We start from the raw sequence: 17,867 nt of genomic DNA on the forward strand, positions 1-17,867 counted from the left end.
CATGCAGCATTTTTGCAGCTTTTTTCTGCAGCCAAAACCTGCTCTCTTGGCAAAGTGCTTTTTACTTGTTTTTGGCATGTTTTTTTGGGGTGCAGATTTCTACAGTGCATGTTTAATAAATTTAGTTTTATTCACAAAAAAACGCTTACAAAATGCCGCAAATAAAACACTGTTGTGTTTTTTCACGTTCTCATTGCTTTCTAATGGTGAAAAAATGCTGCAAAAACAGTGAAAGAATTGTCATGCGTGACCTCCACCCCATTCATTTTCTAAGGGAAAGCAGAGAGCTGTACTTCGCTTTTTCGGGGCAAACTCATTGACAGTGAATGGAAAGGTGGTCTACAATGTGCACTGCCACTCCATTCAAGACACAATCCCAGCAGAGGAGGGATCCATTCAAGATGGTGTCCCAAGAAGAGTCCCAGCGATCGGACCCCCCGCAATCAGCAAGTTTCCCCTAACCTATGGATAGAGGATATCTTGTTTTTTTTTGTAATAACTCTTTAATTATATGTCACCTAATGCACCACTAATGATTAGTGTCATTTTTTTTAGTAAATTCATACCAGCTTCAACTACACCAAGCAAAAGCCGTTTACACCGCAGCACCAGGGGTATATGTTTTATGCTCTGGTGTTCCAGATGTGAACATAATGCCGCTATTGATTTTCACGTAAACAGCGACATGTCAAGAGTTGAAACATGGTAAATATTACAAGAACTGCCTGCTAGATATGCAATTACTGTAGCCATTAATCACAAAGGATTCTCCGGTTCAAGCACCAACATAAATTAAGTCTCTAATAATTTAGACAATTATGATTATTTCATCTTGTCCTTAAGTTCATCTAATCACGTCATTCAGATCAGTATAATTTGATTCCGAGAAGTTCTGAACCCTAAGAGCCGGTTGCAACTTGTCAGACTTGCTATAAACTAAATTCCATATGAGGTGATATTTTTTTCCTCAAAAGTGAGCTAGAAAAATTAGTTTTTTCTCCTATTTGTGTAGAGTAGAAAGCATTATGAAGAATGCGACTGCTCAAAAATTAAAAGGGTTATCCAAGGCTATATTAACTTAATGCTATGGGCATAAGAACTAATAGGCAGGTAATTGTTAACTGCCTGCCTGTTCTGGCCAGCGTAGATCTCTGCCTGCTTAGAGTGGTCACGGTCCACTCCTGCCGGCGATTCTGCAGCTTCCGCTGATGTCACGTGTCACGTTAACAGATCAGCAGCTTCTCTTCCACTCTGCTCTGTTGACGGGGCGTGACTGCCGATGTCATGTTCATTGACAACTAGCTCCCCGCTGCATAACTGCAGTGAGCCTTGTCAACAGAGCAGCCCGGGAAGAGAAAAAACTGCTCTGTTGACGTGGAGAAGCTGAATCTTCAGCAGGAGGTTCAGTGACCGCTCTGAGCCGGTGCCAGATCGAACAATTTTGATCAAGGGGTATGATTCTCACTTGGCATGCGAGAGGTCCCGTGTTCAAATCCCAGATGAACCCTGCCCTTTCTCTGAGGGGGAACCTGATCTGCTAGTATGGATAGCTAACACTAGAGAAGAAAGAGAAAGGCTTCAAAAGGATCTAGATAATATTGAACAATGAACAGCGACTAATAGAATGTTATTTAACAGGGATTCTACATCTGGGCAAGAAAAATGACATCTACAGAATGGGTGGAATAGAACTAAGAAACAGCATGTGTGAAAAAGACTTGGGTATACCAATAGATCACAGACTGCACGAGTCAACAGTGTGATGCAGTGGCAAAAAAGGCAAACACAGTTCTGCGATTAAGAGAAGCATACAGTCTAGCTCATACTGTGTCCAGTTCTGGGCTCCACATTTAAGAAAAAAAAAGCATAAAAAAACTGGAGAAAGTTCAGAGCAGAGCTAACAGGATGGTGAGCAGACGGAAAACTATGTCCTACAATGAACGATTAAACTAGGATCTGGGAATGTTTAACTTGAAAAAAAGATGGCTAAGAGGAGACTTAGTAGCTGTGTACAAATATCTGAAGGGATGTCACAGCTTAGAGGCATCATCGTTTTTCCCATGTGCATATGGAAACACGTGAAGCAATGTCGTGAAACCAAAAGGGAGAAGATACAAATTAGATATTAGAAAAATATTAGAAAAAACTTTTTGACAGTTAGGGTGATCAATGAGTGGAACAGGCTGCTACGAGAGGTGGTGAGTTCTCCTTCAATGGAAGTCTTCAAACAGAGGCTCGACAGACATCTGTCTGAGATGGTTTAGTGAATCCTGCATTGAGCAGGGGGCTGGACACGATGACCCTGGAGGTCCCTTCCATCTCTAACAGGCTATTATTCTATGATTCTTTGCCTTGGTGCCTACCTCCAATAGGCATAAACACCCAAAAATGATGCACGACAGAGCACACGTTGACTCTGTCTGCATAATTATAGTCCATGTCCCCTTCAGGGCATATGCCTGAGTCACGTTTTGCAGTGGGGTTTGGACTTAAGCGCCAACAAGGCTACTGAACATAGAAAAAACACTATGTGAATCGGCCCTAATCTGTCTCCAGCCGGAGAGACACTGAGACAGATTTCAGGAAGTGGGGCTGGTCTTTGTCTCTCTATTCTGTTTTTTGTCATACAGGTAGGAGTCAGATTGGGGCAGGAAAGCTGATGGACAAGGGCAAGAGCAATGTATGCTGGGAAATTAGGGAAGTTTCATTTCTTATAGTGCTGGTAGAATGCTAAAGAAAAGTTGATGGCAATTTACTGAACATGAGAATCAGATCAGTTACTGTACATATTGGACTGTGTATGTGAACCAAATGTGGTTTAACTTGCTGTGGGGGGTCAGGACAACAGGATTACACTTTTCTACAAGCTTTGTATGATTTTATCGGAATCTCTCCCTGTGAGGAAGCAAATCCTAATACTAATACGATAGGAAGTACCTACATGTGCAGTTTCTTAAGAAAGGAAATAACTACATGTGCAGTTTCTTAAGAAAGTGTTAAGTCTTAGTATATTCCAAAAGTATATATTGGTTATTAGTCTTGTGCGTTGAAAATGTAATATTGCGGTAAGTGCTCCTTTATTTAACGTGTTACTGGACTATGTAAGATCAGTTCCACTACTTTTGTTAGGCGTAGGTAGACTCATGTCTCTGTTATGGTTTCCTGCATCAACAAGTAGGCAGCTCTTGACACTCCCTCCCTCTCACCAATGATCTCCTGCTCTAAAACCCATGAACCACTCTATTAACCGAGGCAGCACAAGCTGCGCATTCATCCTGAGCTTTAGGTTGCCAGAGAAAACAAACCATAGAGAGAGCTAAAAAATATTGTTTACAGGGACTGGACTGACTGTGCTGTTCTCCGAATTATCTGAGGCCAAGTGAGGTGCATAGAATTTAGAGGTCAGCCCCTGTCACTAGCCATAAGACTATTCTTGTTTATATAATACCCTGTACATTAAAGTTGTTTTATGACAGTGTTGCTTTTTATACAAGATTTCCAGTTTAATGTTGCGTAAAGGGATGTTCAGTTGCCTTAACATTTGACTTTGAAGTCTAAGCCTTGTCAATCCAAGTTTTTCTGCAACTTTACTGTGAGCCAAGATTGGGCAGCTAGATTTGTTACTAAATCATATCGACAGAGCACATATTTTTCGGGAATGTTAGCTGTTACAGCAGTTGGACCAGGACATGTTCAGCCATCTTTAATATATGAGGCGATTCAACAGTACCCATATGTATAGGAAAATGGTCACTGTGACTTTAATTGTAAAACATGAACGAGTCTGGTGTTTTGTGCATATTTTTATTTTGAAAGTGTCTTTTGGATGATTTTTGCCCTTCAAGTAATATAACACATTGGCCCCAAAGTAAAATCCTCAACAAGGCCCCCGACTATCACTGGTCTTTAAAAGTATTGGTGTTACACACCTGTCGCGGGTATCCCAGGCTTGACTTCCTTCACCTCAGTTCGCTGTCTTCTTTTGTGCTTCACGTCGGGTTTTGTAGCGTGCCCAACATGGCTTAGTGACATCTTCTCCATGAACCTATTTAAGGGGCATTAGGACACACACCTCTGTCTTCAGTTTGAGATTAAAGACTTTAGTTTGGTTTACTTCAGCTGCTGTGTACACCATTCTTAACTTGCTTCAATCCCTGCTGTCTACTTCGGTCCTGCTGCTCTCAAGATTCCTGAGTGTGGCACATCCTCGCTTCCCATGTGCCATCCTGCCAGCTGCACCAACCCCTGGGGTCCATGTACCCAACCAGATCTGAGGCTTAGTGGGTCCAGTTCACAAGGTGAGCATCACATTTGGTCTTCTAATATGGGCCAAAGGGACCTTTTATGCCCCCGTTGATCCAGAGCCCAGGTGTGACTGAAACTCTGTCCCCTTTATGGCTACACCCTTGTACTCTTGTATACTATCATCACCAAAAACCTAATAATTGAAATTTGAATTAGTTGAGATCTCCATACCATAAAGACCACGCTGTAGGACCACTTTGACAAATGATGGAACCTGGAAACTTTGAGGCTCACTATTTGCTGTGTATGGAAATTTCTAAATCACTCTGATTTACTGTGAATTATAAAGTGCTACTATTCTTCCGACTTTTTCCTACCATTTCTTTTTCTCCATTGAAGTTAATCCTAGTGCAATGAAGTTCCAATTTTTGTTTCATAACAACACATTCACAGACTGGAAGGTTTCCTCTGGTTTAATCCCTTTGTGCCCAGGAAAAGTTCTGTTTTTAGGTTTTAAAGTTATGGGAAAAATCAGAGAATGAATAGTTATTTATTCATTATATGATTTCTAGACTTATAACTCTGGTTGAGAGATCAACATCATGGTCCTGGATTGTGTGATGTTCCATTATTAAAAAAAAATGTAAGCGAGTAAAAATACTGAACTGATAAGAAATACTAAATAGTAATTGTACTGTTTATTCTTGTGCATTGCATTATCCTTGGAAATTCATAAATTGTGAAACCAAGTTACTTGGTACTACTTACGTTTATTAAAAAAATGGTGGTCCCCTTTTAAACAGTCTCAGACCAAAGTTGATTAAAACAAAAGATTGTTTCCTTTGTTTACACACAGTGATACAACAAGTTTGATAGTTTGATGGAGAACTAAGGCACAAACACTTGGTGGTTGCACTTCACTCTAGAAGACAACTTGAACAGTCTTTGGAATACAGCACTTTTAACTTTCCCTGTAGTCCATGTTAGCTTCACAGAAGCCTGTGATCTTTGTCGCCCCACATTGATCTCTAGACAGGGTTGCTTCAACTTTGTTTGTAGAACTTGTAGTTCTGTAACACATCAACTCACAGTTCAACTTTGAAACAAAACTTTCAGTATGGAGGAGGGTCATTTCTACGTATGGCCCTATTTCTATAAACACTCCTAGTACAGTGCCACATAGTCCATGGCACCACAGGACTAAATTAACCAGGCCTCATTATAGGCTTCAGGGCAGCCAACTCTCTGCTACATGCTGTTCCCATTGGTGCAAACATGTGCAGCCGCACAGGGGCTCAAGAGCTAAGGGGACCCATTGTTTTCTCTAAAGCAGGTGGAACTGGGCATTATGATGATCTATTGGACTGCAAAGGGCTCGTGTATTGTTCTTGAACAGGGTGCCTCTTCTGTCTGTGTCCACTCTTGAGTTGGACCACTGTGCAGTATTTCTACCAACCTTGTATCACATTCTCTTCATTTTCCAATCCATTTCCTTCTGCGATGCCACTACGGCTACCAATGGTCCCACGATGAACAAGTCCACACTAGACTCTAATTCACTTACTCTCCTCAGATGGATAAGCCCCAAGCCAAGCACTCTGCACAGGCCAAATGTAGGATACTATTTGCACTCCGCTCTCTTGGCGCAAGAGACTTTTATTAGGCCCTCTGACTCTATGCCAGTCTTGATGAAGGATTTACTGGAGTAAGACGCACCAAATTTATTACCTCAATGAATTTGGCATATCTTTCGGCTGCCATGCTCCACCACAAGGAATGTACTCCTTCCCGGCTAAGCTTCGCCCACTTTTAAAAAATTACTGGAACACCAAACCTACAAGTGCAACAACTTTGCCACAATTCAAACAGTTTTATGGCTGAATTCTGATGAAAACTGTTTGGTGAATCGACCCCAAAGTCTTTATACCTTAAAAAAGGGGAAAAAAAGTATGTTCAGTGCCCTTACAAATTCACATAATATTTTATTAAAGAGAAAATACCTATTGACAATTTATGTGCTAGCGTAAATCAATGTGCTTGATAGAAAGCATGTAAGCATTATGGCGCACAAGACAGCAGGTCATAAATGGAACAAATTGTACCTTGCGTTCACACCCTCTAGAAATGTGTAAGATAAATAGCTGCTACTTCAAGAACCCTCGAAGATAAATTATTGAGCTACAGGGATTAAATTTATTTTAACGATACAATCCCTATAAGATTCCTCCTGTCAGTTTGTGTTTTAAGTGCTATGCATTATGTAAAACCCAGTGTGCTTCTGCAGAGTATGTGTGTGTTTAACACATCAGCACTAAATTAATTAGGACAATAAAACTGGTTTAAGCTCCATTGGTCCTGAGTACGTCTACAGTTACCGCGCCTCGTCTTGGTTACGGTGCTGATAATATACATTTAGAGATGTGATACACAACACAGAGCCATGCGAGTCTCATATGGCATTTGCTGAGGGAACTATGGAGAGGATTAGGAGCTGTGATCTGCACTCACAATGAGGGTCTCTAGGGACAGTATAGCTTTGTAAGCGTTTAGAGAACAGGTAGAGTAAATATAAAGGTTTATTCCATCTTGTAGCAGTATTCATTTTACAGTATTCATAGATTAACAGGAGACTTAAAGGGGTTGTCCGGTCTTAGGCTGCAAGTCTGTAGTCATCCTATGTGACTGAAGACTTGTGAATCCTCGCACTGCGCACGTTGTGCTCTGTGAGTATCCTAAGGTGCTGGCACCGGGAGCGGCGGCTGCGTGACCGCAAGTATGCGAATTGTATACATGTGGTAACATGCCGATGAAATGTGCGCGGCTTTGCTTAATGCAATTGCATTCAGCGAGGTCAGATACAGTACAGACCAAAAGTTTGGACACACCTTCTCATTTAAAGATTTTTCTGTATTTTCATGAATATGAAAATTGTACATTCACACTGAAGGCATCAAAACTATGAATTAACACATGTGGAATTATATACTTAGCAAAAAAGTGTAAAAAAAACTGAAAATATGTCTTACATTCTAGGTTCTTCAAAGTAGCCACCTTTTGCTTTGATGACTGCTTTGCACACTCTTGGCATTCTCTTGATGAGCTTCAAGAGGTAGTCACCGGAAATGGTCTTCCAACAATCTTGAAGGAGTTCCCAGAGATGCTTAGCACTTGTTGGGCCTTTTGCCTTCACTCTGCGGTCCAGTTCACCCCAAAAAATCTGGATTGGGTTCAGGTCTTGAGACTGTGGAAGTCAGGTCATCTGGTGTAGCACCCCATCACTCTCCTTCTTGGTCAAATAGCCCTTATACAGCCTAGAGGTGTGTTTGCAGTCATTGTCCTGTTGAAAAATAAATGATGATCCAACTAAACGCAAACCGGATGGAATAGCTTGCTGCTGCAAGATGCTGTGGTAGCCATGCTGGTTCAGTATGCCTTCAATTTTGAATAAATCCCCAACAGTGTCACCAGCAAAGCACCCCCACACCATCACACCTCCTCCTCCATGCTTCACGGTGGGAACCAGGCATGTAGAGTCCATCCGTTCACCTTTTCTGCGTCGCACAAAGACACAATGGTTGGAACCAAAGATCTCAAATTTGGACTCATCTGACCAAAGCACAGATTTCCACTGGTCTAATGTCCATTCCTTGTGTTCTTTAGCCCAAACAAGTCGCATCTGCTTGTTGCCTGTCCTTAGCAGTGGTTTCCTAGCAGCTAATTTACCATGAAGGCCTGCTGCACAAAGTCTCCTCTTAACAGTTGTTGAAGAGATGTGTCTACTGCTAGAACTCTGTGTGGCATTGACCTGGTCTATAATGTGAGCAGCTGTTAACCTGTGATTTCTGAGTCTGGTGACTTGGATAACCTTATCCTCAGAAGCAGAGGTGACTCTTGGTCTTCCTTTCCAGGGGCGGTCCTCATGTGAGCCAGTTTCTTTGTAGCGCTTGATGGCTTTTGCAGCTGCACTTGGGGACACTTTCAAAGTTTGCCCAATTTTTCACACTGACTGACCTTCATTTCTTAAAGTAATGATGGCCACTCGTTTTTCTATACTTAGCTGCTTTTTTCTTGCCATAATACAAATTCTAACAGTCTATTCAGTAGGACTATCAGCTATGTATCCACCAGACTTCTGCACAACACAACTGATGGTCCCAACCCCATTTATAAGGCAAGAAATCCCACTTATTAAACCTGACAGGTCACACCTGTGAAGTGAAAACCATTTCCAGTGACTACCTCTTGAAGTTCATCAAGAGAATGCCAAGAGTGTGCAAAGCAGTCATCAAAGCTACTTTGAAGAACCTAGAATATAAGACATATTTTCAGTTGTTTCACACTTTTTTGTTAAGTATATAATTACACATGTGTTAATTCATAGTTTTGATGCCTTCAGTGTGAATGTATAAATTTCATAGTCATGAAAATACAGAAAAATCTTTAAATGAGAAGGTGTGTCCAAACTTTTGGTCTGTACTGTATGTCTAGTTGGAATGTGGCCAGGAGTATGCAAATCGCGTACTTGCTGTCACACGAACGCCCGCTACTGGTGAAGATACCGGAGAATCCTCACAGTGTGCAGTGCAAAGGTTGTGAGGATTCACAAGTCTGCAGTCACATTCAGTAACTGCAGACTTCCAGCCTACGGCCGAACAACCCCTTTAAGGTTCATTTACACTGAAAGAGTATCACGAACATTTCACAATAATCTTTCAGTGTAAATAGGCTACCTCACCTGACGACCAAACAAAACGGTCATTCATCAGGTGAAATGAGCTTTTGTGCAGCACATAAGATCATCGTTCTCAACAGCATATCGTCCTGTGCAAACAGGACTCGCGCTGCCGAGAACAATGGCAGCCTATGTGCACAGATTTATTTATTACAGATCGCTTAATGGGCATCGTTATGATTGGACTGCTTGTGTAAAAAGCCTAGTAATTGACCGTTGATTAGTAAATATTTCACGATCACAGTCGTTTAATGCCTCTAGTCGGTTTCGTTTACCTCTGCATCTAAGTCACCATTGCTGATTCCATTATTTTTGCACAAAGAAATAGCACAGCACACTGCATTGTTTCTTCCAGTAAAATGATGGACACCATGACAGAAACCTGACGGACCCTATTTGTGTCTATCATCTAATTTATTCATAGACTCAATGAATTTTTATTTTCCTATCATTTTAAATTTAAAACTTAAAGGGAGTCTGTCCACACAAAATGACTGTTCAAACAAAGCACAGGTGCTCGGTGCACTACTCCTTTTGCATCTTTTTCTACCCTCTTCTTGCTCATGTAACATTGGAGCTGTCAATGAGGAAGATGAGGGCACAGTTAGATGGAAAACAAGTAGGTGGGAAGGTGCACTGATCTGCTTAGCCATGCCAAGGGTGCACTTAGTACCTGTAATTGGTTTTAACAGTCTTTTTGTGCCGACAGACTCCCCTTAAAAAAGCCGTACCTGTACAACAAAGAGGTAATGTAAGGTAATCTATGGGTACATTGTCTAATGTAAAGACCCATCTGAGTGTTTTTATCTTCTTGTTGCAGATAGTCTCACACATTTTGATCAAAATGTGCTACTAAATGCAGTAGTAATGCAATTTAAAATAATACAAATATTTGTTTGAATATATCTTAGTGTCTGCTAGTGTTGCTGCGCAATTTAGTTTGTTTGCTTTTGCAATGGAGTCACAGTAGATTTGTTCATGCACATTTATTTCACTTTGTTAGGTGGGTTTAAAACTGTTTGTAATATGGCATAGCCATAGTAGTGTTAAACGTCTTGTCCACTGCTGGACAACCCCTTCTTAACAGCTCAATGGTCCATCATAAAATAGAAAAAAACATATATTTACTTTGTGGTGCAGTCAATCAGTGGCCACTGATTGGCTGCAGCTTTCAGTATTGCGTTAGAGTTGATGTATGCTCTGGCGGAATACTGAAGATTGCAGCTAATCAGTGGCCGCTGATTGGTTTCAACGGTCACATAACAATGTCACATGACTGCCAGGGGACAGGGAGCTGATATTGGAGGAACTATGCCGGTTAGGGAGTCACCGGTAAGTATTTGAGTTTTTTATTTTATGATGGGCACTTTAGCTGTTAAGAAGGGGTTGTCCAATAGTGAACAACGGCTTTAACTGGCGGAGGCTTGAGTTCTTATATGCCCACTGTTTGGTCCAATCAAGTAGTTGAAGTACTTGGTTTATCCTCAAGCACAAGTGGAATGGTGTACAAGATCAATAGAAAGTCTATGGGTCAGTAAACCACTCTGCTCACCCTCAAAGATAAAAGGAGATTTTTCACCACTTGATTTTAGCATTTGGTTTGGATCTCAGGATCTGGCCCCCCACTGATTAACAATAATAAATAGGGGCTTTAAAATAAATATTTAAATGTTTAGCTAACCTTAAAAGGAGTTCCTAACTTTTGACAGAATCTTCACCTTACAGTTACAAAATACTAAACTACAAGAATACGCTAGTACTTTTAGTGCCTAGAACATGGTGTTTTGGGATTCTTAGTTATATATAGAAGAGAACAAGTTCTGTTTAACCTGAGCTCCTGGCATCCAGCCTTGTTTTATGGTCACCCTCATTCTGTGTGCCCAGTCTGCAGGTCGTCAGCATGTTACTATTTCAGCCTTTCCATACAGAACTATGCTAGGCCAAACCTTTCTGACCTGACATTATGTTTCTTTTCATCGTCTGCAGGGCATGAAGCCAGACAGTTTCTATAAAGTTAAAGTCCCAGAGCTTAAAGAGATCATCGAGGGCTGTATACGCATGAACAAGAATGAAAGGTAAACTCTCCTCAAGAAGATGAGTAACTATACTGACCTGATCACAGCACAATAGGTGCACAGACTTAGTGGAGAGGTGTGGAGAGACAATTAGGGAGTTGTCGTTGTGCAATCAAAGGTTCAACTTTGGTGTGAACGTCAGCGAATTATTTTATTTACATTTATTCTCACTTTAAAGCTCTGATGTGGCATCACCTTAACCCACCTCAGAAGTGAATGGAATCTATATACTTGTCTCAGTTATAGACGTTACATGATATATGAAGTATATGAAGGACAATAGAGGACAACTGGAGAGTACTAGTGACATAAGTGTTCTAGATTTATAAAGATGGCCACGATTAATCTTGGAATAACCTGCTGATTTCATCCACCAACATCTTTCAGCAGTTGCCCTTATTCACCTTCAAGATGTCACAGAAAGAAGAAGGGTTAGACATGGTGAAATCCAACATGCCTGACTCTTATTTCTGCGAGATCGTGGAAGAGAATCAAGGCAACCATTTAATTACATTGTTTGATGAAATCAGTAGGTTTGTCCAAGATAAATCCTTTTGTTTCCGATTATTTTGTTCTTGATGAAGGTGAGCCACCACCAGTGGAGTCTGACAGCAACTTATATCTCTCTCCCCATGCAGAACACATACATGCATGGCTTGGCCAACAATGCATGAGTATGATGGAAGTAGGAAGGCCAGCAAGTGTATAGCCAGCTAAAGTGTTCAAAAACATGAAACCATGTTTTTGCTTTCTGTGTCAACTCTGTGGATCATTGTTGTATTTTCTTCCACCATTTATTGACCACATAGAGTGAATTAGTTAGAACAAATGAATAAGCAATTTGGAGTTTTCACATTTCTGCTGTTTTTCATACTGTCATTTTGTAATCAATAAATGACTATCAACCTTGGCAGATATACCATCCAGGACCTGCTCGAACACTCCTTCTTTCAGGAGGACACTGGAGTCCATGTTGAACTTGCTGAGGAGGATGATGGAGTTAAACCAGCCTTGAAGCTTTGGCTGAGGATGGATGACACCAAAAAACTTCATGGCAAATACAAAGATAATAATGCTATTGAGTTTCTCTTTGACCTCTACAAGGATGTTGCTGAAGAAGTGGCTCAGGAGATGGTAAGAATTTTAATAAACCTACATTTTCATATAGAGAAATGAATTGAGCGGAGTGTTTAAACCTTTCCCTCTCCAAAATAATCAGTTTGTCACCTATTAAGTGGCGGCAGAGACAAACAACATCATCCACCAATGTCGTAAAAATTGTATGTACTAGACTGTACTTGTATTTTGCGGTTATCAGTTGTTAAGAGGCCTCACCCTTAGCAGCTGTCAACTCTGCAAACTTCCCATTGTTTGGAAGAATGGTAATGATTATGTCATAAAATACTAAATTACTAAACTACATTTCAACTGTTACATATATTGTTCAAGTGAATGGGAGATAACTGCAGTACTAAACAATGTACAGAGCTATGGTGTTCACCTCCATACATTGCTTACATCTGGTCCCTACCAGCATATATCAGCTGATCAGTTGAAGTGGCAAGTGTCAGACCTCCACCAATCTCAAACTGAAGACTTCTCCTATGGAAAAGTCATCAGTATATTCTTACCAGACAAAACCTTTAAGGCCACCATACACATGAGAGAAGGTGATCACCGGGCCTTACAACTTTTACCCCCAAAGATAATGTTGGGGTAAAAAAAGGAACAGGCTTGCAGAATTTGAACACCTGATCCTTTTAATTTCAGTGAAGAAAAACACATGTCCAGCCAGAATGAGCAAGTATGTGTATCAAGAGTACGGGAGAGATAGCTGTTGGCTAAAGGAGTATTCGTCCTACAGATATCTAGAGTGTATGGGCTTCCTAACACATCCTTGAATTTAAAATTATCTCTATATATGTCACATCATTTAAGAAAATCTAAAACAGTATTGATGGTGGGATTGATGATGGAGTGAATTGACAGTGAGTATATTTCTGTGTTTTCCAGGTGGTGCTAAACTTTGTTTGTGAAGCTGACTACAAAATTGTGGCAAAAGCCATCCGAGACCGGGTATTAGCCATAAAACGTAAACGTGAGAAGGTGAGACGTGCCCAAGAGGAACTGAAGAAGAAAGAAGAGGAGAAGCAGCAGAGCATTCTCAAACTTCTTGAGCAGCTGAGAGGCCCTCAAAGCACCACAACCATTACTACTTCCGATGTGGCTTCTGGTCCTACATCTCTACCAACAACTTCAGATTCTGTTGAGTCGATCAGCAGTGGTACATTCCTGCCTGAACCAGAGGAGCCAGAAGCAGACCAGCATCATCCATTTAACTTCAGACACTCTTGTTACTCATCTGCTACGTGTAAGCTATATATTTCAGCCATGTATATTGAGCATATTATTCAAGTAAATGCCATGTATTTATATTTGGTTATAGTATGATTGTGTAGGGTTGTAATAGGAAAGGTATTGCTAACTAGTGTAGAATGTTTAAAAGTTGGAAATTGTAAATGGCTGGTTGGATATAGAATCCAACATTGGTCATTTGTCCCAACTGGAGAAGTTACAAATAAAAATGAGTCTTAGGTTAAGTGCTGCGGAGCGTTTCTGCATCTCCCTGGCAGAAAAAATGCATACGGATGCGCCATTTCTGGGGCGGCTGACGGCTGGTGTTTCTAGCCTGGGAGGGGGCCAATATTCATGGCACCCTTTCTGGGCTATTAATATCAGCCCCCAGCTGTCTGCCTAGCCTTTGCTAGTTATTAAAATAGGGGGGACCCCACGTCATTTTTTTGGGGGGTCCCCCATTTTAATAGCTAGTAAAGGCTAGGTATTCAGCTGGGGGCTGATATTAGTAGCCTGGGAAGCTCCGTGGGTATTACCCCCTTCCCAGGCTTCAAACATCTGCCCCAGCCGTCTGCTTAACCTCCGCTAGAGACTAAAATTTATTGGGAACCCCACGCCAATTTTTTTTTAATAAATCCTTCATTTTAACACTAAATAACAAGTACAGAAACCAACACTGTCACTGTACTTATTGTATATGTGACTGACATGTTTCTATCTATCTAATCTATGTGTGATGCTCTATTCTTTCTGTTCTAAATTGTCGGGTACCGATGATGAATTGCAGGCCGGCTTTTTTAAAGAGACAGGTGCATGAAAACACTATTATTTTTTTTAATAAATCCTTTATTTTAACACTAAATGACAAGTACAGTAACCAACACTGTCACTATACTTATGTGACTGACATGTTTCTATCTATCTAATCTATGTGTGATGCTCTATTCTTTCTGTTCTAAATTGTCGGGTACCGGTGTATGCCGCTGATGAATTGCCGGCTTTTCATGTTTCACTGTGGGCACTGTTCCCATCGATTTAAGCAATCACTGTAATGCCACAACCACCATGGCTGTGACATTACAGTGAGTGGCAGACAATCCCTGCATGATTGGTGCTCTAAATAGCGCCAAACATGCAGGACGGGGACCCGAGCTCCCGCCTGAGCATCGCGCAAGTACTCGCTCGCTCATCACTAATTAACAGTATTACTGTGAAAAAATCCAGTTACGCTTTTGGTGCACAAACAGTTATCGAACATAACCCCGAACAGCCGAATTGTTTTCAAATCGTTCGAGTTCGTCGAACGACTCGAACATCGCCCAAAACAGCTCGAATTTGAGATTGGCGAACAGTTCGAGTCGAACACCGCTCATCTCTACTTATGAAACATTGAAAGGTCATAAAAGATGTTGTAATCTTTAACATGTGACACATATAATGTGTCATGGGTGAAATGTATGGTCTTTAATTCCATCTCTTATGGTTTCTCCTTTCAAGTTTAATTAGCTAAGTCTAAAAATGACATCTGTTTTGCAGCGGACTGTGAGACAGATGGGTACCTAAGTTCTTCTGGCTTTATGGATACTGCAGATGGGTCCCAAAGACCTTCAAGTGATGCTTCTCAAGAAGATCCCAATAGCCCGCCAGGCACTCAGCCTGAGATTTGTTTTCCTGGGGTAAGGAGCACAATAACTTATTTATAAGCTGATTGCATTTTAGTAGTAAAGCATACTTCATTATGTATACTTTTAAAAGGGAAATCCAGGACATTGAAAAAAATGGGCCTAGGCACTAGCAGGCAGGTAGTTGCTAACTACCTGCCTGTTGTGCTCGGCGATGTTCTTTACCGGCACAACCTGTTGGCAATTCAGCTGCTTATTAACTGGGGGGGCCGGCTGTCAATCAGCATGATGTCGGCAGTCACGCCCCGTCGACAGAGCAGCCCATAAGAAGAAGAGCTGCTCTGTATCTCAATTGCCGGCAGGATGTGCCGGCGCTAGGTAGAATAGGCAGGTAGCTGCCTCTGTTAGTTTTTTGACACATAGTAAAAAAAAAAAGTCCCAGACCATCCCTTTAATGTTGTACCTTAATATCAAAATTGGTGTTGTCTGCTTTTGGAAAATTATTTTATAATGATATTTATTGTGAGCTGAGAGTTAATCTTTCAATATCTTGTTTTCTCAGAGTATTGCAGTGAGTGTGAATTCAGACCTAACTTCTCCCATTGCACCACCTAGTGATATCTCCTCTCCAGTGGATAGGTGAGTGAAGACTGAAAAAAAAAATAGATTTAGAAGTAATAATCAGGCCAAGATTTTCTTTTGTTTGCATACATTGTCTTAAACTATCCTCAGTTTGCTGTGATCTTTGGTAATGGGGAATGTCTCCCTTTTACTTGCTTAATATCATGTTATGCAGCAATGCAGCATGTTAAAATATCTTTTCAGTTATGCATCCGACGTGGCCTCAGGGCTAAGTGATGGCTGTGAAGGCCTCTCTCCTGTAGAGCGGACTGTCAAGTCCCCTGTGAAGAGGACTCCTGCTAAACTTCTGCGACGTAAAGCAAGGTCAAGACTGCGTATAATCAATGTAAGCATTCACCTAAAGGCTAACTGAAGCTCTCTGTGTATTTGTAAGACAGATGAGCATTTAAGGAGATTTGTAAAATTGGTGCAAGCCGTATTTCTGAAATGAGAAACATTTGCTGCACTTAATTGCAATGCTTTATGCCTAAAGTGGTCCTACAATGTATAGCTGTTTAGAACAATCTGACTTTTCCTACGAGACACAGTAAAATCATGTTTTTACCATGACCCTCGGTCCACATGAGATGTAAAAGATCAGTAATATATAATAACTATGAATAGCACTGGCATCTCCATTAATCCATCTTTTACATAGCAAAAATATCTTAATAAAAGTTAATGCTATATAAAATAATCTAACTTAGTTACAATTGCGCAGTACACAAGTTTTTAGGTTTTACAAATGCATGAGTAAGACTGCGTAACTTTGTTGAGTCACTTTAAGCAGTATCAGTATTCAATATTGCCAGGTTTTCACAGTCAATTTCTTCTTCTCTTTTTGTACAGATCTCAGATAAAAGTGATCGAGTTGTAGAGTGCCAGCTGCAGACCTATAATGGTAAAATGGTCACTTTCAAGTTTGACCTGGATGGGGATAATCCAGAGGACATTGCAGCAGTTATGGTAAGTTACAAAGAGTATTTTCAAAACTAAGACTATGTTCACATGCAGCTTTTTTGCAGCTTTTTTTTTTTGCAGCCAAAACCTGCTCTCTTGGCAGTAAAAATACTGCTTTCAAAATGTTTTATGTATTTTTTGCAGTTTTTTTGGGGTGCGGATTACATGTGTGCTTTGTCTACATAACATGTTTAATAAAGTCAGTTTTATTCCCAAAAAATGCTGCAAAGTCGTTGAAAGAATTGACATACTGCGGATTTAAAAAAAAAAATGCTGCAGTCTTCAAGTTCAATCAGGAAAAAATAACAAGCATGTGCATTACATTTCTAAAATCTCATAGCTTTTGTTTCTTCTGTAAAAAGCCTCTTTTAATTTGCATAAAAAAACTTAGCCTAAAATGTACAGACATTATAGTACAGTAGTGTGCACAACATTTTTTTCTAAATTACTGCTGGTATCAATCTTCTTGGGGGAATAATTGAGGTGTATAGATAGAGTTCTATCTTTTTCCCAATAGGATTCATCATCCAATTAAGGATTAATAGATTGTCCACAAATCCCAGAAACTGGGGAGTGATGAATCATTTTGAGGTCTACTTTGTATGCACTACCTAGAAACACTTGGTGAATCTAATATAGAAGTTAGTATATAGAATCTTGATAAATTAGTGATGCCTACTCTGTAGATTCATTACCCTTTTTAAAGACAAATCGCATAGACCCCAGAAGCCTGATGAAGGTACATATCCGGTCCTGAAACTCGTAGCCTCAATAAAGTGATTGTACCTCTACCCATGAGCCAAGAAACAAAGAAAAAATCCTGGTTCATCTGCTAAAAGTCAAAAACTTTATTGTAGATAAATTAAAAACAGTCGCAATTACATGCAATGATTAAAAATGCTGTCTGAAACGCTTTTGCCCCTTTCACTGCGGTGTTGTAGTTGCAACTGTTTTAATTTTTATATAATAATTTTTTTTTATTTTATATGATGACCCTGGAAGCTGGCTTTTTTCTTTTTAACTTATTGCCTCTCGTTGCACTACGAGCTCCTGTGTCTCCAGATACTCTAGTTGGGTGAGCTGACTTTCCCTCTGTTATATATCTACCCATGAGACATCTTTTTTTCCAGCAGCGCCCAGTGGTTCCTTGTTTTTCTTTGACACCCTACATTAGACCCCAGAAGGGCTGGCTTCATTATCTACAGGAGACTCAAAAATCCAATTTCGAACAAAAATTTTAAATAAAAATATTTTTCT

The 17,867-nt window shown here is 40.4% G+C and overlaps 1 protein-coding gene across 2 annotated transcripts in view; it reads left to right on the forward strand.

Moving 5' to 3' along the window:
• The window catches only part of WNK4 (WNK lysine deficient protein kinase 4), a 180,187-nt gene that overhangs the window by 124,806 nt on the left and 37,514 nt on the right, over positions 1-17,867 (forward strand). For both annotated transcript variants that reach the window (XM_073683601.1, XM_073683602.1), the window contains exons 5-11: positions 10,964-11,052; positions 11,967-12,186; positions 13,066-13,423; positions 14,944-15,083; positions 15,592-15,668; positions 15,855-15,996; positions 16,500-16,616. In XM_073683601.1, the coding sequence (XP_073539702.1) occupies positions 10,964-11,052; positions 11,967-12,186; positions 13,066-13,423; positions 14,944-15,083; positions 15,592-15,668; positions 15,855-15,996; positions 16,500-16,616 (1,143 nt within the window). The remainder of the gene's footprint in view (positions 1-10,963; positions 11,053-11,966; positions 12,187-13,065; positions 13,424-14,943; positions 15,084-15,591; positions 15,669-15,854; positions 15,997-16,499; positions 16,617-17,867) is intronic.

Source organism: Phyllobates terribilis, unplaced genomic scaffold (genome assembly GCF_046119375.1).
Source record: "Phyllobates terribilis strain yellow unplaced genomic scaffold, ASM4611937v1 Scaffold_5__5_contigs__length_657084704, whole genome shotgun sequence".
NCBI lineage: Eukaryota > Metazoa > Chordata > Amphibia > Anura > Dendrobatidae > Phyllobates > Phyllobates terribilis.